Source organism: Grampus griseus (assembly GCF_964374135.1).
Source record: "Grampus griseus genome assembly, chromosome: 1".
Lineage (NCBI taxonomy): Eukaryota > Metazoa > Chordata > Mammalia > Artiodactyla > Delphinidae > Grampus > Grampus griseus.
Genome location: NC_139017.1, coordinates 103,322,326 through 103,350,022, shown reverse-complemented (window position 1 = coordinate 103,350,022; position 27,697 = coordinate 103,322,326). Strand labels below are relative to the sequence as shown.

The window sequence follows — 27,697 nt, the reverse complement described above, 5'->3', positions numbered from 1 at the left end:
GACTCTACTACCCAAAGGAATCTACAGATTCAATGCAATCCGTATCAAACTACAACTGGCATTTTTCACAGAACTAGAACAAAAAAATTCACAATTTGTGTGGAAACACAAAAGACCCAGAATAGCCAAAGCAATCTTGAGACAGAAAAACGGAGCTGGAGGAATCACGCTCCCTGACTTCAGACTACACTACAAAGCTAGAGTGATCAACACAGTATGGTACTGGCACAGAAACAGAAATATAGATCAATGGAACAGGATAGAAAGCCAAGAGATAAACCCACTTACATATGGTCACCTTATCTTTGATAAAGGAGGCAAGCATATACAGTGGAGAAAATACAGCCTCTTCAATAAGTGGTGCTGGGAAAACTGGAAAGTTACATGTAAAAGAATGAAATTAGAACACTCCCTAACACCATACACAAAAATAAACTCAAAATGGATTACAGACCTAAATGTAAGGCCAGACACCATCAAAGTTTAGGGGAAAACATAGGCAGAACACTCTATGACATAAATCACAGCAAGATCCTTTTTGCCCCACCTCCTAGAGAAATGGAAATAAAAACAAAAATAAACAAATGGGACCTAATGAAACTTAAAAGCTTTTGCACAGCAAAGGAAACCGTAAATAAGACCAAAAGACAACCCTCAGAATGGGAGAAATATCTGCAAATGAAGCAACTGACAAAGGATTAATCTCCAAAATTTACAAGGAGCTCATGCAGCTCAACATTAAAAAAACAAACAACCCAATCCAAAAATGTGCAGAAGACCTAAATAGACATTTCTCCAAAGAAGACATACAGATTGCCAACAGACACATGAAAGAATGCTCAACATCATTAATCATTAGAGAAATGCAAATCAAAACTACAATGAGATATCATCTCATGCCGGTCAGAATGGCCATCATCAAAAAATCTACAAACAATAAATGCTGGACAGGTTATGCAGAAAAGGGAACCCTCTTGCATTGTTGGTGGGAATGTAAATTGATACAGCCACTATGGGGAGCAGTATGGACGTTCCTTAAAAAACTAAAAATAGAACTACCATATGGCTCAGCAATCCCACTACTGGGCATATACCCTGAGTAAACCATAATTCAGAAAGAGTCATGTACCAAAATGTTCATTGCAGCTCTGTTTACAGTAGCCAGGACATGGAAGCAACCGAAGTGTCCATCAATAGATGAATGGATAAAGAAGATGTGGCACATATACACAATGGAATATTACTCAGCCATAAAAAGGAATGAAACTGAGTTATTTGTAGTGAGGTGGATGGACCTAGAGACTGTCATACAGAGTGAAGTAAGTCAGAAAGAGAAAAACAAATACCGTATGCTAACACATATATATAGAATCTAAAAAAAAAAAATGGTTATGAAGAACCTAGGGGCAAGATGGGAATAAAGATGCAGACCTACTAGAGAATGGACTTGAGGATATGAGGAGGGGGAAGGGTAAGCTGGGACAAAGTGAGAGAGTGGCATGGACATATATACACTACCAAATGTAAAATAGATAGCTAGTGGGAAGCAGCCGCATAGCACAGGGAGATCAGCTCAGTGCTTTGTGACCACCTAGAGGGGTGGGATAGGGAGGGTGGGAGGGACAGAGATGCAAGAGGGAAGAGATATGGGGACATATGTATAACTGATTCACTTTGTTGTAAAGCGGAAACTAGCACACCACTGTAAAGCAATTATACTCCAATAAAGATGTTAAAAAAAATTAAAAGTTAGGAGATGTCACATAAATTTTTGATCTTAGCTTTTTTTAAAAATCAGGATATTTGACAACACTCGACTCACATTTCCTGTACAGCAACAACTGGTTGGAGCTGAGTAGTGGTTATTCCCTTTAGATGGGACACTCTACAGTTAACCTTGGCCCATGAAATTCCAAAGGCAGTTTGAGCTTGTGACCCCTGACCTACTGGATACAGCACAGGTATCTAAATATGGCATTCATGGCCCCTCACAGACCTCAGCAATCTCAGCCTTAATTCTATGACTACATAGACCACACTTTACTGACCCTTGAGCATGGGATGCCTTTTCAAGCCTTATCCCTTTACATGTACTCTTCTACCTGGAATGCCTTAGTCTCCTTTTTTCTACCTGTCAAACTCCTATTCAGTTTTCACATCTTATAAAAAGTGAAGATTCCTCAGCTCCAGCCCCAGAGACCATGATTCAGTAAGTCTAGCATGGGGCCCAAGAATGTGCATTTTTAATGTGCACCCCTAGGTAATTTTGATTTTGGGGTGGTCTGACAACAGCACTTTGAGAAACACAGCTCTAAGATTAGGAGGCTTTAAGTTGGCTAATACCCTATTGCTTCTCTGACATCTAATGACTTTATCCCCATCTCCACTTACATGTCAGGAGGATATAAAGTTGTAAGTGTTTGAAAATAAAGTTCTAAAACTTGCCTGTTTGACATTTCTCTTTGGAATTTGCTTTTTGATTCTTCAAAGGGTAGCTTACTTTCCCTGGTTCTTGAACTCAAAGGGTTTCCAAATCCTAGGTAAAAAGATAACATTTTGAAATAAATTGAATAGAATATCTGTATTCTATTCTAGAGTAGAATATCTCTCCAAACAGATATGATCTGGTTAAGGAGAGAATGAAAAATTCTTCTCAATAATCAAATTTAATGTGCAAGGACAAAACAAAGGAGCAAAGCTAAGAGAATAAAACTATAAAACACATAGGTTAGCTTATTAGTCACTATATTAAAAGGTCCCCAACCACTATCATTTATTTATTTATTTATTTATTTATTTATTTTTAAGCCATGTAAATGATCAAGTCGAAGTTCATTCAATATTTTCAATGGTCTGCAAGGGACTGATTTCCATCTGTCAGCCATCCTGGGAAAGAGTATCTCCATCTCCCTATCTTGTCTTACACTTACCAAGATTTTCACTTCTCTGTTTTGGTGAAATAGAGTGGATTCACCAGTAACTCAAAGGCCTAGTCCCATTATTTTTGGATTGTATATGATTTAAGCACAATATCTAATACAAGAGAAACTAATCTTTTCCTGTTTATTTATTTATACTTGAAAAGTCAATATTTCTATTAGAAATAAAAGTTATGTTTTTTGCTAGCATGTGAAAAAAGAATATTTTTTAAATTGGAACATTTTTGTTTTTCACAAACATTACCAGACTACGTGAGATCTTAAAATGGAGAGCAGGATAGTCTGTTTTATGAGGGAAAATTCGATAAACAATCTGAATTTGAATAGAGCCTTTACAAGATAAGGAGCAACAGAATAGAAAAAGCTCATTTCCTATATCGTCATCATGGAATAACCTTGACCTCTGTCCCTAGGGATAGGAAATGTAAAAAAATTTTACTTTTGCTAAAAATTATAATCTTAACAAACTGAAACTAATTAAGCAAGCACACAAAAAAGAAAAAGAAAATTAGTCCCTAAAGCTTAACTGAAAAATATTCAAATAATTTCTCATAAAATTATTTCATTCTAACATATATTTCAAATACAATACACACATATATACAAAAATACATACATACAAATGAAATATATTTCATGCTATTTACCTGATGTTTTTGTCTTCTCGGTATCAGTTGAAAAGCTAGTAACTTCTATTAAGCTTTCATCATCAAAATCATCCCAAACTTCATTTCCCAATTCAAAGTTCACATTCAAAACTTCTGAAAATGAAGAATTACTTTTAACCGCATCTGTCAAATCCTGGTTTTCAGATGCATTAATATTTCTGTTGAACAGCATTGTTTGAGGGGCTTTCTCATTTGAAGTTGTAGAATAGGTCCGTCTAGAAAAATCTGTCATGTGTATGTATAAATGAGTATAGGCACTTTTTAAACCTTAAGCATCATTATCTATTGACATATCAAACACATCTTTCAACTACTAAACAGAGGTCTTGAGTAGTAGTGTTCTAAAGCATTGCTGAGTATTGTATTCAACAATTTTATTTACTGTATTACATGTAGTGATTGACTGCTGCACTAAATTTAATTTTCAAGGTATTCTTCTAGACAGAATTAATTTTCCCTCTTAATTCCCACATAAGAATAATCTTACTCCAAGATTGGATTGTAATAGCTTCTAAAATGGGCTTCCTCCCCCATCTCTTCTCCCTACAAGCAGTTAATTTTGAGTATTGTTACGAAAATATATCGTTATTTTTCTCCTTCTAAAATATCCTCAGTGTTATCCATTGTTTATAGCCTGGGTTTAGAGCCAGACTACCTGGGTGAAAATTCCACCTCCATCATTTACTAGTTGGATGATCTTAGACAAGTAATTTAAACTCTGAGCTTAGTTTTCTCCTCTGCAAAATGGGGATAATAATAGTACCTAACATGGAACCTCCCTGGTGGCATGGTGGTTGAGACTCCCCGCTCCCAATGCAGGGGGCCCGGGTTCGATCCCTGGTCCGGGAACTAGATGTCACCTGCATGCCACAACTAAGAGTTCGCATGCCACAACTAAGGAGCTGGCAAGCCACAACTAAGGAGCCTGCCTGCTGCAACTAAGACCCAACACAACCAAATAAATAAATAAATAATAGTACCTAATACATATGATTGTTATGGGGACTAAATGTCTTTACTTGTACAGTTTTCCATAGCAGTGGTTAATAAATATTCAATAATTCGCTTCTCCAAAAAATTTTATGCATATATACGTATTATATGTAAAGGATGTATAGCACACAATTTACAAATAATGATAAAATATACAGCATGCTTAACTGTAAATTCCATATATCTAATTGATTATCACTGAACGTTTTCATTGAATTTTGCCAAACTCTTGTATCTGTATCAACCTATGGTTACAATTTATAAATGAATGTAGTTCTCACATTCATTTGTCAATTCGAGCGTTGTTTGATATTTTTGTTGACTTTAATAAAAGTAAAACAATAAAGACATATGTTGGGATTTCACTCATTCACCCATAGCCTTAAGCAATTTCCTTGCTGAATTAGATAATAATTTTCAAATGCTAGAAGAATATTCCTTCAATTTTTCTTGCTATCCACAATATAAGGGCTACAGACATGACACACTGATAAATTAAATCTGCACTACTGTCATTTTCTCCATCACTTTCTTAGGTATAAACAATAAAAAAACCAATAAGTTAGGCCCTGATTTGTAGTGTTTGCTGATTTCCATTCTATAAGTATTCCCACCATGACTGATTTCAAGCTACAAATGTGACGTAACTGAATGCAAAGTTGGGAAAAAATGCACAATAGCACCCCTTTATACAGTATTTCCACCATACAGATATAAATATAGATGCAAATAATCTCAAGAATACAGATAACAGTAAAATGTAGTAGAATAATTAGGAAATGGTTAGTTTTTAATATTTATAACCTTTGTGTTTAATATAACTTAATTGTAAGTTTATATAATTAAACTTTAATGATGCCTGATTCCCCAAAATTTAATAATCATCTCACAAGCTAGTACAAGCTTGCTCCAGTAAAATTTAAAGTGAGTTTCCTTCACTTTAAATAACCTCTATCCTTTTCTTCACTATCCAAATCCTTCTCTATCCTTCAACTGTACCTACAACTCCAGTACACATTATTCTACTTTTGTGCCTTGATACACATACACAGTATGCTATGTCCTGAAAAGAGAAGCAGGTACAAAGTGCAGTGGAAATACAAAGAGAAGAAGACCGTCTGGCTAGATGGGGACTGGCAGCTAAAGAAGGAAGAGACTTGAGCATATTTATATGCTGAAAAGAAAGAGGCCACAGGGAGAAGATACTGAAAATAAGGGCAAGAGGAGAGAGATAGCTGGTCTTCTAAAGACCCAGAGGGGGCAGAATTGGAAAGATTACGATTACAGGTGGAGAGATAAACTTTGAATAGAAGAAAAGATAATTCTTCTTTCAAAATAAATAGAGAGTTATGGATGGGTGCAGAAACAGAGAAATATAATAGTTGGGGGGGTGGAAAGTTGAAAGAGTTTGTATATTACAGGTTTGATTTTCAATTCTCCACTGGTAACTAAAAGTCAATTTCATTTTATAGAAATGGCATTGCCTGGGAATCAAGAGATATGAAATCTATTTCTAGTCCTGCTATTAATTAGATATGTAATTTTGGGCAAGTCATTTAATCTCTGAGTCTTGGCTTCTTTCATTGTAAAATGAGAAATTGCACAAAGGTCCGTTACAATTTAAATTTTACAATTCAACATGCTTTCTCATAATTTCTGACATTTTTTCTTCTTCTCTTTTTGCACCTGGAATACAGATGATAAAAATTGCCATGTTTTTCTTAAAACATTCTTAAGAGCAGTATTTGAATACATTTAAAGTATGTTTTGTCACCAAAGACTAGTGTGGAAAAAGTATAATGAATATACTCAATTACTATTAATAACAGTACCAGATATTATGCTAAGAGCTTTATATATATTATCTCATTTAACCCTAAAATCTCTAAAATATAACCAGATGAGGGAATTGAGATGAACTGGTAAGTATACTATGAAAAGTCATACAACTACTAAATGAGCTAGGATTTGAACCTAGACAGATAATCCCTAGATCCTGTAAGTTGAACTACTATATTATACAGCTTCTTTAAAAAAGGTGGGGGGGCATTCAGTAAAAGAGGGATACAGTTATTATTGAGGTTTAAACTATCTAGATGAGACTTTTATATCATAATACAAATCACATTTGGAATAGTGGGTGGGAAAGAAATAAAAGTAGAAAAACTATGTAAAGACAACATGAAAGTAGGGAAGGACAAACTCTGGTGTGGAGAAGGGCAGGGAATAGATCAGCCATACAAGGAATAAGTTAGAGAGCTACAGGTTGAAGAGAGATAAAAATAAGAGGATTGACACTCTTACACCTTCTATTCATGTTGTAATAATATTTTCAGGCTTTGAACAAATTGGATAAATGTTCTGATAGTCTAGGTAAGACCAGGGGATTTTTCTTGATCTGATATTGGGCCTAATGGCTGCCACGGTGTCATAAGGGGTGATGGGTACTCCAGCCCTTGCCTACCTAAGATCTTAAATTATGGCCAGAGAAAGCAATAGAGTGAAAGAATGAAGGAAAGAGTGGCAATAGAAGTCAAAAACAACACACACATGAAATTAATTGTTTTTAGAAAATCCCAAGTTTACCATTTCCACATACAGCCACTTGAACAAACAACTCTGTGGCCAGAATTATTTCTCACACGTTTTAACAGACTGCTATTAGTATAGTAGCATGACCCAGAGAAATGGTGCTATTAATGGCAGGACCCTGAGAAATGATGAAACAGGCCCAAAGTTGAAGAATTTATATGCATTATCTCTTTAATTTAATGACAGACACAGATAAAAAGCAAATCTATATTACAAACCAGCTATATCGCACAAACTAGGTTATAGTCTCACATATCATAGAGATTGTAAGAATCATAGGTTTAAGAACTGGAGAGATATTAAAGGCCACCCAATTTAATCCCTTAATTTTAAAGGTAAGACTAACACCCAAAGAGGTTAAATAATTTTCCCAAGGTCACACAGCTATTTTATAAAATGGACTAATTTTATAAATAAAAAATTATTTCAAATAATTCTAAAGACATATAAAAGTAATCGTTCAGCATTTTAATACTTTGCATATCCTAAGATCCCTTATATTCTCAGCTTTTCCTAATATTATCTTTTTTTTCTTTTGCGGTATGCGGGCCTCTCACTGCTGTGGCCTCTCCCGTTGCGGAGCGCAGGCTCCGGATGCGCAGGCTCAGCGGCCATGGCTCACGGGCCCAGCCGCTCCGCGGCATGTGGGATCTTCCCAGACCGGGGCACAAACCCGTGTCCCCTGCATCGGCAGGCGGACTCTCAACCACTGCGCCACCAGGGAAGCCCCCTCATATTATCTTTAAATTAAAATAGTCAATGCTATGTACGAAAAGATTTTTTAGGAATCTATGATAGACACAACAAGACCATCTGAAATAACAGACCTAAGAATTTGAAACTGCTTCAATAAGTGAAGAGAAAAATGTTGCCAAGTTAATAATCATAATTTTAGATTTTGGTTTTTCAATAACATTGCTTGTCAATCCAAAGTAGTGAGAAATCATTTTCTCTCTCAAGTCAATATCAACAGTAATTTACCTTTGTCTTGATATGCAGATGGTTCTGGTTGTTGACTTTTTGTGTAGATCTCATGCTGATACCTCTGCTCCATTATAGGCAATTCGGGTATGTTTAAATATTCTGACCTTTATAAAGATAAATAAAACCATAAAAATGTTAAAGAAAATATTAAAATTAATCTGACTTTGAAAACTACTGATTCATATAAATGGGAAAAAACTGGTTTAGCCACTCAACACTTCTATGATAAACTGTACTAGCCTCAGTAGTAAAAGGTAAAAAAATAGGTGTTTAATGGAAGTGACAACTACTTAGGTCACTTAGTCATCTTTACATTCCCCCATTGGGTAGATTTCTGCTATTTGTGTGTAGCCTTAAAAATTTATTTCTAATGCTTCTTTCAGTTAGATAACAAAAGTTAGGATCTCTTGAAGTAGTGTTGGCATCTATTCTGATTGGTCAGCGGCTGTTCTGTACTGGTTGTTAAGTATATTAAATGTCATCCCAGCATATAGAATGCCCTTATCTGGAAGGGAAATTACATATACTGTTACCTTTTAGGTATCATAATAGGAAAAGAATGCTGAATTATCATCTAGGGCCCTCTGAATATGAGCTTTGGTTATTTCATCTATATAATAGGATAAAAATACCTTGGTTTATGAGCCAGGTTGTTGTTAAGTTCAAAAGAAAGAATGCACAAACATGCAATTTTTAAATTATAAAGTATTTTATAAATCTGATGTATTATTAATATAGAGTGGGCCCCTAAATGGAAAATATTAGACTTTGTACACCAACATGACTTCTCTTTTTAAAGTATACTCTTGTCATCTTAAGTTTAGAAGGCAGAGAGAGCCTGGAGGCATGACACATAGGATGGGTAGTTTTCCAGGAAAGAGCAGATTAGATCAATGTTAAAGTATCCTTATGACTGCAGAGTTCTAAATAAATTTGGGGTGTAAAAGATAACAAAACTCTCCTGATGTAATTACCTCATTATGGAACTAAATGATTACTGTGATTCAAAGGTAGCCAGTAACAATCTTTCTCTGAATAAATGACTATTTGGAGGAACAGAGAGTTTATGATGAATATTTTACCTCAGATATTAACATTATATTTGTACCTTGATATACTGGTAAGAGAAGGTTTTGGAGTAAAACCAAACTCTTTAAGGTCCACACTTTGAGATTTATTCATCTGCATCTATTAATGAAAAATTAACAAGTTCAACTATCAATTTCATATCAATACACCTTTTAACAAATAAGCCAAACTGCAAAATTCCTGCTGATACATATAGTCCCCAAACCAATAAATTGTGAGAAACTCAAGCTAGTTTTCAACTCAAATCTCCTTCTCAGGCCCTTCTTAAATGTTGATATTCTTCATGGTTCTTCATCACGAGGCCTTCTTCTCTTCTCACTCTCACTCATTCTCAATCATAGATCTCATTTACTCCCATGGCTTCAATTACCATCTACACATGAATGACTCTCAAATCTATAGCTCTCTGTAGATTTGAGCTTAGCTCTCTTTCTTGATTTTCTAGCTCAACTCTCTCCTGACTTTCAAACAGCTATTATCCAACTGTCTATAGAACATCTTTACCTAGACATCTTGTAGGCCTCTAAATTCAGTATTTCCCAAATGAACTTATCAAGTCTCTACTCCTCCAAACTTGTTTTCCATTTAGAGTTTCTACCTTAGTGAGGCCCCACTTTTTTCCCAGTTGCTCAAGCCAGAAGGGCATCATCTTTATTCCTTCTACTTCACCCCTTATAACCAATAAGTAGCAAGGTAGTTGTTTCTACCTCTGAAAAATATCTTAAACCCAGCCACTTCTCTCCATTGCTACTGCCATTACACTAGACTAGGCCATCGTCTTGCCTGGACTACTGCAAAACCTCCCTAATGAGTCCTTATGTTCCTTTTCTATTATCCTCTAATGCATTCTCTACATTGCATCCAGAGTGAACTTTATAAAATGTGGTTCCAATCATGCCACTGATTAAAGCCCTTCAGTGATTTCCCAGTACTTTCAGGATAAAATCCAAATCCTTAAAATAGCAAAAATGTTTTCATGATCTAGCTCCTACTTCTTCAGCCTTATCTTTCTCCACTCTCCTACTTGTAAATGAACTCCAGATATACCGTATTACTTCAGTTTTTAAAAAGATCTCTATCTCTTTCTCAGCTCTGAACCACTGCATATTCTCTATAGCTGAAATACTTTTCTATCCCTCTTTACCACCACTCTGGTACTCACCTCTCCATACTTGCTTATACCCGTATATCATTCAGGTCTCAATCATGTTTATTAGGAATCCTTCCCTGGCCTATCAAATGTGGAGTGAATGCACTTTCTATAAGTTCAAGTTATCTTACACTTCTGTCACAGAATCACTCATCACACTGTATTGAAAAAGCCTATTTACTTATTTGTATCCTTCACTCAAACTGTAAGCTTTATGAGGTCTGGGACTAAAACGGTCTTATCACTGGATCTACGACACCTACTATAGTGCTTGGCACATTCTTGGTGCTCGATGAATATGGAAGGAAGGAAGGAAGGAAGGAAGGGAGGGAGGGAGGGATGAAGGGAGGGATGGATTATATGGAATAAGTACAAAAAAAAAGGTAGGAAAAACTTGGGACACTAAAAAATAATTGTCTCAGAAAAGGTGGTTGCCATTTCAAACTGTAAACCTCTCCATGTTTCCCAATATTCTCCTTGTTTTAGCCTCATGACTGAGAATCTTCTTTCTTATAAAAGACCTAGAGAGGAGACCTTCAAGATGGCGGAAGAGTAAGACTTGGAGATCACCTTCCTCCCCACAAATACAACAGAAATACACCTACATGTGGAACAACCCCCACAGAACACCTACTGAATGTTGGCAGAAGACCTCAAACTTCCCAAAAGGCAAGAAACTCCCCACGTACCTGGGTGGGGCAAAAGAAAAAAGAAAAAACAGAGACAAAAGAATAGGGACAGGACCTGCACCAGTGGGAGGGAGCTGTGAAGGAGGAAAAGTTTCCACACAGTAGGAAGCCCCTTCACTGCTGGAGACTGGGGGTGGTGGTGGTGGGAGCTTTGGGGCCACGGAGGAAAGCGCAGCCACAGGGGTGCGGAGGGCAAAGCGGAGAGATTCCCGCACAGAGGATCGGTGCTGACCGGCACTCACCAGCCCGAGAGGCTTGTCTGCTCACCCGCCGGGGCGGGCGGGGCTGCGAGCTGAGGCTCGGGTTTCGGTCGGAGCGCAGGGAGAGGGCTGGGGTTGGCTGCGTGAACACAGCCTGAAGGGGGCTAGTGCGCCACAGCTAGCCAGGAGGGAGTCTGGGAAGAAGTCTGGACCTGCCTAAGAGGCAAGAGACCATTGTTTCAGGGTGCACAAGGAGAGGGGATTCAGAACACCGCCTAAACAAGCTCCAGAGATGGGCACGAGCTGCGGCTATTAGTGCACACAACAGAGACGGGCATAAAATGCTAACGCTGCTGCTGCTGCAGCAACCAGGAAGCCTGTGTGCAAGCACAAGTCACTATCCACACCTCCTCTCTGGGAGCCTTTGCAGCCCGCCACTGCCAGGGTCCCGTGATCCAGGGACAACTTTCCCGGGAGGATGCACGGCATGCCTGCACCTGTTGCAACGTCACACTGGCTTCTGCCACTGCAGGCTCGCCCCGCATTCCGTACCCCTCCCTCCCCGCCGCCTGAGTGAGCCAGAGCCCCCGAATCAGCTGCTCCTTTTACCCCGTCCTGTATCAGTGAAGAACAGACGCCCTCAGGCTACCTTTACGCAGAGGTGGGGGCCAAATCCAAAGATGAACCCTGGGAGCTGTGCGAACAAAGAAGAGAAAGGGAAATCTCTCCCAGCAGCCTCAGGAGCAGTGGATTAAATCTCCACAATCAACTTGAGGTACCCTGCATCTGTGGAATACCTGAATACACAACGAATCATCCCAAAATTGAGGCCGTGGACTTTGGAAGCAAAGATATATATATTTTTCTCCTTTTTCTCTTTTTGTGAGTGTGTACGTGTATGCTTCTTTGTGTGATTTTGTCTGTATAGCTTTGCTTTCACCATTTGTCTTAGGGTTCTGCCTGTCTGGGTTTTTTTGGTTTGTTTTTTCTTTTTTAGTATAGTTTCTAGTGCTTGTTATCATTGGTGGATTTGTTTCTTGGTTTGGTTGCTCTCCTCTTTCTTTCTTTCTGTTTTTTCTTTTTCTATTACTTTAATATTTTTATTTTTAATAATTATTTTTTATTTTAATAACTTTATTTTATTTATTTTCTTTCTTTCTTTTATTCTCCCTTTTCTTCTGAGCTGTGTGGCTGAGAGGGTCTTGGTGCTCTTGGCCGGGTGTCAGCCTGTGCCTCTGAGGTGGGAGAGTTCAGGACATTGGTCCACCAGAGACCTCTCAGCTCCACGTAATATCTAATGGCAAAACCTCTTCCAAAGATCTACATCTCAACGCTAAAGCCCAGCTCCACTCAACGACAAGCAAGCTACAGTGCTGGACACCCTATGCCAAACAACTAGCAAGACAGGAACACAACCCAACCCATTAGCAGAGAGGCTGCCTAAAATCATAATAAGGTCACAGCCACCCCAAAACACACGAACAGACACGGTCCTACCCACCAGAAAGACAATATCCAGCCTCGTCCACCAGAACACAAGCACTAGTCCCCTCCACCAGGAAGCCAAAACAACCCACTGAACCAAGCAGACACTGGGGGCAGACACCAAAAACAATAGGAACTACAAATCTGCAGCCTGTGAGAAGGAGACCCCAAACACAGTAAGTTAAGTAAAATGAGAAGACAGAAAAACACACAGCAGTTGAAGGAGCAAGGCAAAAACGCACCAGACCTAACAAATGAAGAGGAAATAGGCAGTCTACCTGCAAAAGAATTCAGAGTAATGATAGTAAAGATGATCCAAAATCTTGGAAATAGAATGGAGAAAATATAAGAAACGTTTAACAAGGACTTAGAAGAACTAAAGAGAAAACAAACAGTGATGAACAAAACAATAAATGATATTAAAAATTCTCTAGAAGTGTTCAATAGCAGAATAACTGAGGCAGAAGAATGGATAAGTGACCTGGAAGATAAAATAGTGGAAATAACTACCACAGAGGAGAATAAAGAAATAAGATTTAAGGACAGTCTCACAGACCTCTGGGACAACATTAAACACACCAACATTCGAATTATAGGGGTCCCAGAAGAAGAAGAGAAAGAGAAAGGGACTGAGAAAATATTTGAAGAGATTATACTTGAAAACTTCCCTAATATGGGAAAGGAAATAGTCAGTCAAGTCCAGGAAGCACAGACAGTCACATACAGATAAATCCAAGGAGAAACATGCCAAGACACATATTAATCAAACTATCAGAAATTAAATACAAAGAAAAAATATTAAAAGCAGCAAGGAAAAAACAATATACAAGCGAATCCCTATAAGGTTAACAGCTGATCTTTCAGCAAAAACTCTGCAAGCCAGAAGGGAGTGGCAAGACATATTTAAAGTGATGAAAGGGAAAAATCTACAACAAAGATTACTCTACCCAGCCAGGATCTCATTCAGCTTCGTCAGAGAAATTAAAACCTTTACAGACAAGCAAAAGCTGAGAGACTTCAGCACCACCAAACCAGCATTACAACAAATGCTAAAGGAACTTGTCTAGGCAGGAAACACAAGAGAAGGAAAAGACATACAATAACAAACCCAAAACAATTAAGAAAATGAAATAGGAACATACATATCGATAATTACTTTAAATGTAAATGGATTCAATGCTTAAACCAAAAGACATACACTGACTGAATGGATACAAAAATGAGACCTACATATATGCTGTCTACAAGAGACCCACTTCAGACCTAGGAACACATACAGACTGAAAGTGAGGGGATGGAAAAAGATATTCCATACAAATGGAAATCAAAAGAAAGCTGGAGTAGCAATTCTCATATCAGACAAAATAGACTTGAAAATAAAGACTATTACAAGAGACGAAGAAGGACACTACATAATGATAAAGGGATCAATCCAAGAAGAAGATATAACAATTGTAAATATTTATGCACCCAACATAGGAGCACCTCAATACATAAGGCAAATGCTAACAACCATAAAAGGGGAAATCGACAGTAACACAATCATAGTAGGGGACTTTAACATCCCACTTTCACCAATGGACAGATCATCCAAAATGAAAATAAATAAGGAAACACAAGCTTTAAATGATACGTTAAACAGGATGGACTAAATTGATATTTATAGGACTTTCCATCCAAAAACAACAGAATACACTTTCTTCTCAAATGCTCATGGAACATTCTCCAGGATAGATCATATCTTGGGTCACAAATAAAACCTTGGTAAAGTTAAGAAAATTGAAATCATATCAAGTATCTTTTCTGACCACAAAGCTATGAGACTAGATATCAATTACAGGAAAAAAAAAAGGTAAAAAATACAAACACATGGAGGCAAAACAATACACTACTTAATAACCAAGAGATCACTGAAGAAATCAAAGAGGAAATCAGAAAATACCTAGAAACAAATGACAATGAAAACACAACACCCAAAACCTATGGGATGCAGCAAAGGCCGTTCTAAGAGGGAAGTTTAGATCAATACAATCCTACCTCAAGAAACAAGAAACATCTCAAATACGACCTAATCTTACATATAAAGCAATAAGAGAAAGAAGAACAAAAAAACCTCAAAGTTTGCAGAAGGAAGGAAATTATGAAGATCAGATCAGAAATAAATGAAAAAGAAATGAAGGAAACAATATCAAAAATCAATAAAACTAAACGCTGGTTCTTTGAGAAGATAAACAAAATTGATAAACCATTAGCCAGACTCATCAAGAAAAAAAAGGGAGAAGACTCAAATCAACAGAATCAGAAATGAAAAAGGAGAAGTAACAACTGACACTGCAGAAATACAAAGGTTCATGAGAGATTACTACAAGCAACTATATGCCAATAAAATGGACAACCTGGAAGAAATGGACAAATTCTTAGAAAAGCACAACCTTCCGAGACTGACCCAGGAAGAAACAGAAAATATAAACAGACCAATCACAAGCACTGAAATTGAGACTGTGATTAAAACTCTTCCAACAAACAAAAGCCCAGGACCAGATGGCTTCACAGGAGAATTCTATCAAACATTTAGAGAACAGCTAACACCTATCCTTCTCAAACTCTTCCAAAATATAGCAGAGGAAGGAACGCTCCCAAACTCATTCTACGAGGCCACCATCACCCTGATACCAAAACCAGACAAAGATGTCACAAAGAAAGAAAACTACAGGACAATATCACTGATGACCATAGATGCAAAACCCCTCAACAAAATACTAGCAAAGAGAATCCAAGAGTACATTAAAAGGATCATACACCAGGATCAAGTGGGGTTTATCCCAGGAATGCAAGGATTCTTCAATATATGCAAATCAATCAACGTGATACACCATATTAACAAACTGAAGGAGAAAAACCATAGGATCATCTCAATAGATGCAGAAAAAGCTTTTTTTTTTCTGTATGCGGGCCTCTCACTGCTGTGGCGTCTCCCATTGCAGAGCACAGGCTCCGGACGCACAGGCTCAACAGCCATGGCTCACGGGCCCAGCTGCTCCGTGGCATGTGGGATCTTCTCAGACCGGGACACAAACCTGTATCCCCTGCATTGGCAGGTGGACTCTCAACCACTTGCACCACCAGGGAAGCCCCAGAAAAAGCTTTTGACAAAATTCAACACCCATTTATGATAAAAACCCTCGAGAAAGTAGGCATAGAGGGAACTTACCTCAACATAATAAAGGCCATATATGACAAACCCACAGCCAACATCATTCTCAATTGTGAAAAACTGATACCATTCCCACTAAGATCAGGAACAAGACAAGGTTGTCCACTCTCACCACTATTATTCAACATAGTTTTGGAAGTTTTAGTGACAGCAATCAGAGAAGAAAAAGAAATAAAAGGAATCTAAATCGGAAAGAAGAAGTAAAGCTGTCACTGTTTGTTGATGACATGATACTATACATAGAGAATCCTAAAGACTCTACCACAAAACTACTAGAGCTAATCAATGAAATTGGTAAAGTTGCCGGGTACAAAATTAATGTACAGAAATCTCTTGCCTTCCTATACACTAATGAAAAATCTGAAAGAGAAATTAAGGAAACACTTCCATTTACCATTGTAACAAAAAGAATAAAATACCTAGGAATAAACCTACCAAAGGAGACATGGACCTGTATGAAGAAAACTATAAGACACTGATGAAAGAAATTAAAGATGATACAAACAGAAGGAGAGATATACTATGTTCTGGGATTGGAAGAATCAACATTGTGAAAATTACTATACTACCCAAAGCAATCTACAGATTCAGTGCAATCCCTATCAAACTACCAATGCCATTTCTCACAGAACTAGAACCAAAAATTTCACAATTTGTATGGAAACACAAAAGACCCTGAATAGCCAAAGCAATCCTGAGAAATAAAAATGGAGCTGGAGGAATCAGGCTCCCTGACTTCAGACTATACTTCAAAGCTACAGTAATCAAGACAATATGGTACTGGCACAAAAACAGATATATAGATCAATGGAACAGGATGCAAAGCCCAGAGATAAACCCATGCACATATGGTCACCTTATTTTTGATACAGGAGGCAAGAATATACAATGGAGAAAATACAGCCTCTTCAATAAGTGGTGCTGGGAAAACTGGACAGCTACATGTAAAAGGATGAAATTAGAACACTCCCTAACACCATACACAAAAATAAACTCAAAATGGATTAAAGACCTAAATGTAAGGGCAGACACTATAAAACTCTTAGAGGAAAACATAGGCAGAACACTCTATGACATAAATCACAGCAAGATCCTTTTTGACCCACCTCCTAGAGAAATGGAAATAAAAACAAAAATAAACAAATGGGACCTAATGAAACTTAAACGCTTTTGCACATCAAAGGAAACCATAAACAAGATGAAAAAACAACCCTTAGCATGGGAGAAAATATTTGCAAATGAAGCAACTGACAAAGGATTAATCTCCAAAATTTACAAGCAGCTCATGCAACTCAATATCAAAAAAACAAACAACCCAATCCCCAAATGGGCAGAAGACCTAAATAGACATTTCTCCAAAGAAGATAAACAGATTGCCAACAAACACATGAAAGGATGCTCCACATCACTAATCATTAGAGAAATGCAAATCAAAAGTACAACGAGGTATCACCTCACACCAGTAAGAATGGCCATCATCAAAAAAATCTACAAACAATAAATGCTGGAGAGGGTGTGGAGAAAAGGGAACCCTCTTGCACTGTTGGAGGGAATGTAAATTGATACAGCCACTATGGAGAACAGTATGGAGGTTCCTTAAAAGACTAAAAATAGAACTACCATGTGACCCAGCAATCCCACTACTTGGCATTGCATATACCCTGAGAAAACCATCATTCAAAAAGAGTCATGTACCACAATGTTCATTGCAGCTCTATTTACAATAGTCAGGACATGGAAGCAACCTAAGTGGCCACTGACAGATGAATGGATAAAGAAGACATGGCTCATATATACAATGGAATATTACTCAGCCATAAAAAGAAATGAAATTGAGTTACTTGTAGTGAGGTGGTTGGACGTAGCGTCTGTCATACAGAGTGAAGTAAGTCAGAAAGAGAAAAACAAATACTGTATGCTAACACATATATACGGAATCTAAAAAAAAGAAAGAAAAAAATGGTTATGAAAAACCTAGGGGCAGGACAGGAATAAAGACGCAGATGTGGAGAATGGATTTGAGGACACGGGGAGGGGGAAGGGTAAGCTGAGTCGAAGTGAGAGAGTGGCAGGGACTTATATACACTACCAAATGTAAAATAGATAGCTAGTGGAAAGTAGCCGCATAGCACAGGGAGATCAGCTCAGTGCTTTGTGACCACCTAGGGTTTGGGATAGGGAGGGTGGGAGGGAGACGCAAGAGGGAGGAGATATGGGGATATATGTACATGTATAGCTGATTCAGTTTGTTATAAAGCAGAAACTAACACACCATTGTAAAGCAATTATACTCTAATAAAGATGTTAAAAAAAAAAAAAGACCTAGAAAAGAATCAGGCACTCTGCCATTTTCTTCGTTCTGTTTTGTGGCCTGATCAATTATTTTGCCCTGGATATGATGACTTAGGCTTAGAGTAAGTCTGCTAGTGACTAGCCTATCAACCAGTGGCGACTCCCATTTCTTCACCACTTGAAAGGGAGACTCTTGCTCAGTACTCATCTATGTTCGTCAATCAAAATCAACTTCAGACTTTCCAGCGCAGTCCACCACAGATGGAGCCACAAAAGGGCAAGAGTTTCTAGTTTCAATTGCTGAACCAAAGCAAGCTACATATCCCTCTTCTCTGGTTTAAAAAAAAAAAAAAAGGCTAATGAAGCAAAGGGATGTATAACTATGCCCCTATGCACCAAAAGTGGATTTATAGATTAATTATTAAAAACTATAGTATCTTTTCCTATAGAAACAGTATTATGAATAATAGTCATTTTCCTACTCAAGCCTTTATGTAACTCTAAAGTACTCTGTGGATACCTACCTGATACCCAGAATAAAGGGATATTCATATACATTTAATTACAGAACAAGGGATAAATGTTATTAAAACTAACCTTTAGACGTTTCACTGGAGGAAGAGATGAAACAGCATTTCTGTTTCTTAAATCAGATAAATATGAAGAAACTGCTGACTCTTTCATTTCTGACTTCTGTGCAACTCCATTTTTACCTATGAGAAGAAATTCTAGATTGTTTAAGTTAAACTTTATGTATTGTTCATATAAAGCCAAATTTCTTCAAAATTTCTAATCTAATATTTACTTTTTAAAAATGTTAACCACAAAAGAAAGAAAATTATTTGAGTTATAAGCTGCATAATATAAATATCATACATAGATAATTAGGATATTATTACTATTCTTCAATGACCTTTCAATTTTTAAAACCTGAAATAAACTTGTTTTATGGAACTCACAGCAGTCGTGTCCACATGTATGTTTATTTTTACAGTGATGTTTACATTCTCGGTTCCCAGGTTTTTTGCAGGCAGTCATTCCTAAATTAATATAAGAAAAGAAAGCCTCTTTTTCACTACATCTATTAATGTGACTAATTATAATTAATTTTTATCCAGCTCTGTCCTTTCTGGCAGTACAAAAAGATTATGATTTTCACACTCCCTCAAAAGTTAACCCCTTTAATATGTATTTTTAAAAAGATATTCTGATAACAATCAGTCCCTGCCCACTATGGGGCCCATCCCAGCTTTTCACAAGGAGCACTGAGTCACCTATAAGCTTCTCTTAACCTCCCTGATATAAATAGAACCAAATATCATTGAACATCAGTTAACTCCTGCTGAATGAGATAAGAATGAGGGTGGAGTTTTGAAACTTTTTTTTCTACTTTATACTTAAGCCTGAAGAACCCAGAAAGAAGGAAACCTCATGGCATTTTGATGGTACCACTGACAGCAGCTAGTAGATAGGACACCATGCATATTTAATAAATGTTAGAAATAAGTGCTTTAGGGATATAAACAAATTTGCTATATGAATTCATAGAAAGGAGAGATTGCTTCCAGCTTGACCCCTCTAAGCTAGAATTAATATATCGAAATATATAATCTATTCTTCATTTATTATATTTAAGTAGGTTTTTTCTTGATTTTAACTCTCCGAGTAACATGGGAGAAGGGAGAGATATTTGAAGCGGTCCTTGAAGGACAGACAGGATCTGGACATGAGAAGGGGACCAGAGGAAGATGTTCCAGATAGACAGCATAATATCCAAAGGCAACCAACCACAGACTATAGAAACACATCAGTTTATTTTTGCTGGAGCACAGATTTTAAATTAGAAATGTTGGAGGTAGTGAAGAGCTCTGAAAACTTTTGTAATCTTTCTCGGTCCTTTACTCTTCATTTTCAGTGTGTTGCTCAGTCAACTTTTTCAAGGCATGGCACATCTGAACAATGATAATATATGTATAGCACCCAGGGGTACATGAATAAGGCTGCTCACCATATGAGGCAACTGGTTAGATGCCTTGGGGGCTGAGCAGATCAATGTACTGGGTACTGAAAAAGTAATAAAATAACCCTGGCAGCTGGTAGCTGACAGCTGAACCATAGTGTTCCCAACTGAACATAAACAATTTCGGCAGAATATAAACAATAATCAGATAAGGCCACTCTATGATCATAGTAGAAGACAGATATAAGACTAGTGTGTAATTATTTCTGAAAGTAGAGACAAGGACGCTGAAGAACCACAAAAATAACTAAACATCTCCCTCTTCTGGCTAACACAAATGACTACTATTTTTTTAATTCTCCCATCTCCAAGATAAGATATACCAAAATATCCAATATCCCACTTGCTGATAGCACCCAATCTAGAACTGACCTCTGCTTCTCCCAAACCCTTCTAAGAATCACCTGGCACAAGCTGAACTCCTATAATAGGCTCCTCGCAATTCCCTGAGATGACCCACAGTTCTGCAGGTGCTGTGCTCTCCTTTGCTGCAGCAAATTAAAAAATACCTAACTTTCCTCAAATATAGGTATGCTCTTAGTGATCCTTGTCTGAAAGGTTTCAACGTTATACTTTACAAGGTATGTCACGGCTTACTGGTTGAGAAGTTTTGCCCCAGTTCGTGATCTCTGTTTTCCTTGAATCCAGTCCTACCATGCTACAATTTATCTATATGCTGTTCCTTAATTAATCCTCCCAAAATTCAACTCTGATCAGATAATTTGCCCACTTAGAAACGTTAGTTACTTCCTGCTGCCAATAAAATTAATTCCACATTCAAGGTCCTCTACAATGTAATTCTAGCCTCCCTTCTAGCACCCATATTAACCCTACATCCAAAAACATACATTCACTTGCCATTAGTGTTCAAATAGTCCCAAGTCTTTCTATGATTGTACCTTTGATATTACCTCTTGTCTTAGAAGACCCTTCTTTGTCTACCAGAAGCCTATCTATCTGCTTTCACGACCAACTCAAATGGCACCTCCATCATGGAGATCTATACTGATCACCTAAATTGGAAGTGATTTCTCTCTCCTTCAAGCCCTTATGGCATTTTCTTTGCCCCTCTCACCTACTGTATGCTGCTTTATATTTAATGTATTTACATGAAAAACACAGTGGTGAAGTACAGGGCACCCTAAACTAGAGTAAGAAAACATGAGTTCTAATATGGATTGTTCTCTGTTAAAAACAACAGTAACAGCAGGGATTAAAAATAATACTACCTGTTTTGGACTTCCTTGGTGGTGCAGTGGTTAAGAATCCGCCTGCCAAAGTAGGGGACACGGGTTCGAGCCCTGGGCTGGGAAGATGCCACATGCCGCGGAGCAGCTAAGCCCGTGCGCCACAACTACTGAGCCCATGTGCTGCAACTACTGAAGCCTGTGCACCTAGAGCCCGTGCTCCGCAACAAGAGAAGCCACTACAATGAGAAGCCCGTGCACCACAACAAAGAGTAGCCTCCACTCGCCCCAACTAGAGAAAGCCCGCACACAGCAATGAAGACCCAAAGCAGCCAAAAAAATAAATAAATAAATAAATAAATTTATTAAAAAAAAAATAATACCTGTTTTGTTACCTCACAGAGGTAAAAAGATAAAATGAAATTACGTATGTGATAGCATTTTAAAATTAAGTAATAAACTAATATATTACTGTATGTATTATCTCTATTATTACATTAATTAAAGATTATACAAGTAAATATAAAATTGTTCTGAGTGCTATGAAGGAGAGGGGCACAATGCTACATAACAGGGGGAATGGTCCTGGTCAGGAATGTCTTGGAAGACTTTCCTAATGAAGTGATAATTGGACTGAGGACTGAAAAAAGAATGGCATTAACAAGGCAAAGGGTAGGAGAAAGAAAGGGATAGCAAATGAAGAAGCTTTCAAGAGAAAGCTTTTTTTCAAGAAAAAGCTCAAAAACAAGAGAAAGCATGACACATGGAGAAATTAAAAGAAGGTCAATGTGGCTGATGCTCAAAAAATGAGAGTGCATGAGATGAGACTACAGTGGTAGTAAGATCAGCCTATATTCCTAGGGAAACAGCTCCACCATGGCACCCTGGTGATTGCATGTCTCCACCTAGGCAAGGCTCAGTTAGTTACAGAATGCCCTCGGATCCTCCCTGGGACATGTCAAGATAGGCAGTCTTGCGAGGAACTGTTAAAGGCTATTTCTCATCTGCCTCCTTAGCTTGCAAGAGGCTGCCTATCCTGCATAAGGCTGCCATGAGGCAGTTTCTCATCTGTCTCCTGGTTCTAGTAAGGCATAGGACTTTCCACCTTGACCCTTTCAGGTACAGCTGTAGGCTATAAAGTTGCTTAGCTGCAGCCTAGAGTTGACTCCTCAAAAACAAAGCAACCCATCATTTTCATCTGGTCCCTCCAGTTCCGTGTCATCCTCTGGGATTATGGATGCATGCAACTGATACCATGCTGATCATGTTTTGCTGTCTGTGTAAGTAGTAAACTGTCTAAATATATTTGGGTCTCTTGTGTCTTTACCAGTCAATCCTATGGAGGTGAGGCAAGACTACATAGCAGCTGGCACCCCACTACTACTTAGGAACTGATTGACTTAGTGTTAGTATGGAACCTTGTAGTGGATGTTAATGAGGTGGATCTTTTATTCTAGGAGCTATGGGGAGCCACTGAAGTGTTTTAACCAAAGAAGGGACATAACTGAATTTGCATTTTGAAAAAAGCAATCTATGGAGTGTACTATGGAGAACAGATTTGAGAGAGGACAGAGTAGATGCAAGAAAACTAGTTAAGGGCTTCCCTGGTGGCGCAGTGGTTGAGAGTCCGCCTGCCGATGCAGGGGACATGAATTCGTGCCCCGGTCCGGGAAGATCCCACATACCACGGAGCGGCTGGGCCCGTGAGCCCTGGCCGCTGAGCCTGCACGTCCGCAGCCTGTGCTCCGCAACGGGAGAGGCCACAACAGTGAGAGGTCCGTGTACCGCAAAAAAAAAAAAAAAAAGAAAACTAGTTAAGAGGCTACTGTAGGAGAACGGATTTGAGAGAGGACGGAGCAGATAAAAGAAAATTACAGTAACAGTCTAGAGTGGTAGTATTAGTAGATTCAAAGAGAATGACTAATTTGAGAGATACATAGAAGGTAAAAATATTTTTAATGCAGAATCAAGTGGAGTGCTTTTCTTTCTTGAGCAACATATTATTTTCCCTGAAGTTTTACTGAATTTTAGTCTAGCAATATCTACCTCAAGTTTCTTTAGTTCATTCAATATTTCAAAGATAAAGGCAACTATATGAAAACACCTCACCCATTTACTCCCCCAATATATATCTCCTTTCTTGAGCCCTCCATCTTCCTCCCAATGCAATCTAGGCCTGTGCTATAGTTGTCATCCTGGAACTTCCTTTCATTAAGCTTCTGGGCTGAATCCACTATTGCTGGATTCTTTGACTTTTTCTTTATTGGTTAACTGCTTTGTTTGATTCTGCTCATCCTAGAACAACTGCCTGAGAAAGGATGTATGAGAGTTAAACTTTCTGAATCCTTGAATGTATTAAGATGTCTTTATTTTACTTTCACACTTAATTAATAGTTTTCCTGGGTATAGAACACTGGGCTGGAAATCATTTTCCCCCTGGATTTTTAAGTCCACTGTCTTCTACCATCCAGTGTTGCTGATAAAAACATTAAAACTACTTCAATTTTTGTTCCTTGGAAACATTTATGATTTTCTCTCTATCCATGATGTTCTGAAACATTGCTTCCTTTGTAGATCTTCTTTCATTCATCCTAACCAGCACTAAGTAAGCCTTTTTGATGCGCAGATATATGTCTCACTTTAAGTCTAGTGAATCTTCTCAAATTATTTATTCTGATTTGTTTGTTCTGTCTTTCTGAAACTTTTATTAGTCGGGTATCAGACTCCAGATTGCCCTCTTGTCTCATGTTTTCTGTCTCCTTGTCTTTTTGCTTTCATTCAGATTATACTGATTTTATTTTCTGGCTCTCCAGCTAAGCTTTTTTTTTTTTTTTTTCCAAATCATAATTTTTACTTCCCTGTGCTCGCTCTTCTTCTTTAATTTTTAGTTTTTTCACAGCATGCTATTCTGTTTTATGGTTTCAATTTAGTCTTTAATTTCTCTGATGTTACTGATTAGTTTATATTACGTTTTATTACATCTCTGAATTATCCGGTTGTTCTTTCGTCCACTTTCTGTTTACTTATTTTGGGCTTTCTTTCACATGTTCCAAATTTTCCTCAAATGTCTCTTCATCCTTGGTTGTCTGCCTATACAGCAGTCCTATTATATCTCCACAGATGAGAAAACTGATTCATAAAGAGGTTAAGTAACATGTTCAAAACTATGAAATAATAAGTAGCAAATTTGAGATTCTAATTCAGGTGGTCTAATTCCAGAGCCTGATCTCTCAACTACCCTGCTTTACTAGTTATACTAGCTGCCTTAGTTCTCCCCATATAATGCATTTAGTTTACTTAGGCAAGGAATCTACAGTTTGTGGGGTGGGAAGAATAGGAGGAAACATCTTGAAGGTTGTTGTTTTGAAGTAAGTGATAAGGAGTCACTTTGTTCCTTATCCAACAATTTCTAATAGATGAACTTCTAAACATTACCACAAGATGGTGCACAATGACTATACACATTTGTTCCCAGTGGTGGAAACTAACTAGGATCTGGAAATCTAATTATAGAGATTCTGGGGACACCCCAAAATTTCAAGGCAGTGTTGGCAAGTCTTGCTAGGAATGAGAACTATATACAAGTTTGTTTACAGAATACTAGCATACGGCTATTACTACCTAAGTGACAAAACTTCTACTGTATTTCTGTTAGAAATGATACTTAGAAAATATAAGTGCTCCTCCACTTATATATAAGTGCAACTCCACCCCTTAAGTCTGAGAACTGTCTGAATTTGTCTTATTAACAAACACAAGCTTACAGAGATTGTCAATTGGAAAAATAAGGTTCTGAGGGAAAAATAAGGTTCTGAGAGAAAACTGACCTAAGCTGTACACTTAGGTATAAAATTAACAGATCCCATACCCCATCACTATCATAATCTGAAATGCATATATTTTCTTAGTTCTGTCACATAATATATTAATTTACATGTTTTTAAAGTTCCCATTTCCAAGTATTTAAAGCAAAATAAATCATTAATGTGAACTAGAAATATATTTGAAGTAAATACTTAAAATTACTTTAACAGGGTCGATAATGACCAGTGGGGTAAGGGTCAGTTGCTTAAAAAAAAAAAAAAATCCAGAAAAAAATTAAAAATAGGAGGCATCCCTGACACAGCTTCACATCCTAACTATAAATTCAAATAATGTGGTCTGTGCATAAGCTACTGGAATTAATATTTTTAAAAGAATATTACTTTTTATTTTGCAGTTCCTGATATATGCTAATCATATTTATGCACTTTATAATTTTACTTTTTAAATGAGAAAGCAAATCTCCTTTCTTTTTTTTGTCAAATATTACACTATCATTTTGTTATTTATCAAGAAAAGGATAGCACTAATGAATTGGAGTCCTTGATTTTGCAATTTAATGCATGTATACACCAAAGAGTACAAAGAAAAGCAGACTGCCTTTTGACTAGTATTGAAATGTGCACACTTCCAAACTGCTTGGGCACTGGTATTATCCTTGCATTCTTCAAGTACATTAAATTTTCACACTCAAAATGGCATAGCAAATGCAGATGAACTTATTAATGTCAAATCAATTTTCTTCAAAGTAAACAAAGACCATATTTCTTATTGAGAATGCATTTAAAGGATAAGAAGTTTAAATGATAAAAATAAAAGTTAAAAAAATTTACAACTATAAAGGTGTATTTTTCACACTGTCTAATCTTAAAAATAGCAAAAATATTTTTCCTAAAATTTTACAAAAATTTTATCTCTTGGACTATAACTGTGAGAAACAACTAAAAAATAAATTTTTTTGAAAGAGTTGTAGGAAGCATAAAAAAAATTTCTAATTATATTTGTACTCTAAGGTGCATACTTCTGTTTTTAAATATGGTCCTACAATTTGACAATATAAAATATTAAAATATTTGTTGAACCTACAAGCACATTTGGAAACAATCATTTAGCAACTATATTCTCTGAACTAAATATCAGTTTTTATCATTTAATAAAATGGTCTGACAAGAGGTCAGAAAAACTGAAATCTGTATTGTTTTGAAAAGGCTGTTGTCACAACCTTAGTAGGGTAAATCTATGACCCCTTCATTGTGTAAGTTACTGAGAAAGAAAATGCAGATAGTGTATGTATGTTATATATAAAGGTATAATTATCCAGCTTTATTTGGGGATACTTGAATTTGCATATAAGAACTGAATTATATAATCAGAATGTTCATAAGATTTGGGATGGTTTTATATATAATATATGTATGTGAAGGGGGTATGTGTATAATAAAACATTTGCCTGATAGGGAGCATCTTTTATCTGTTTTCCACAGGGTTATGCTGAAAATGTGGGGGACTTTTGCTCTCATAAAAGTCTCATGCTAGGGCTTTCCTGGTGGCGCAGTGGTTGAGAGTCCGCCTGTCGATGCAGGGGACGCGGGTTCGTGCCCCGGTCTGGGAGGATCCCGCATGCCACGGAGCGGCTGGGCCGGTGAGCCATGGCCGCGGAGCCTGCGCGTCCGGGACGAAGCCTGCGCGTCCGGGACGCAGCCTGTGCTCCGCAACGGGAGGGGCCACAGCAGTGAGAGACCCGCGTACCGCAAAAAAAAAAAAAAAAAAAAGTCTCATGCTAGTAGAAAGTATAGTAAACATCGTAATTTTCACTACAGTTGCAAGCAACAGAAACAATTCAAGCTATTAAAAAAAAAACCCATGTGGTGGGTGGTGGAAATGTATTACATGAACATAGCTATGTCACAGAAACCAAAAGCAGCAATGCAGCTAGGCATCACGAGGGACTGAAACCAAGAAATGGAAAGTCATCAGAACTTCAGCTCTGGCCTTCTCACCTTTGCTTCTTTCTATACCTCTGATTTAGTCTTCTCTTACATGGTCCAGCTAACTTTGATTATTTCTGTACATGGTAAAGGATGGCCACCGACAGCTCTGATTTTATATTCTCTTAGTGCAGTCCTAATTCTAAATTGTCTTTCTTAAACTGAGGTATTTTTTTTTCTTCTAGGAATTTGGACTTCGAAATGAATGAAAGAAGGTCACCCTGGTTCCTGATAATTTTGCTGTCAGAAAAATAGTGGCCAGAACGGGGGTCCGAGGAGAATGCAGTACAAACAAGACAAACAACCTGCTTCTGTGATGTGGCAGTCAGTTCTAAGAAAAAGGGAGTCATTGAAAGATAGACAGAAACCTTCTTCCTTTTTTATA

General features: G+C 37.5%; 1 protein-coding gene across 1 annotated transcript in view; it reads right to left on the bottom strand.

Annotated features, from left to right (window-relative positions):
- The window catches only part of HFM1 (helicase for meiosis 1), a gene marked incomplete at its 5' end in the record, with an annotated part of 128,881 nt that overhangs the window by 8,843 nt on the left and 92,341 nt on the right, over nucleotides 1-27,697 (bottom strand). The window contains 6 exons of the mRNA XM_082658593.1: nucleotides 2,446-2,536; nucleotides 3,587-3,700; nucleotides 8,174-8,280; nucleotides 9,285-9,364; nucleotides 18,893-19,008; nucleotides 19,255-19,335. Of these exons, the coding sequence (XP_082514719.1) occupies nucleotides 2,446-2,536; nucleotides 3,587-3,700; nucleotides 8,174-8,280; nucleotides 9,285-9,364; nucleotides 18,893-19,008; nucleotides 19,255-19,335 (589 nt within the window). The remainder of the gene's footprint in view (nucleotides 1-2,445; nucleotides 2,537-3,586; nucleotides 3,701-8,173; nucleotides 8,281-9,284; nucleotides 9,365-18,892; nucleotides 19,009-19,254; nucleotides 19,336-27,697) is intronic.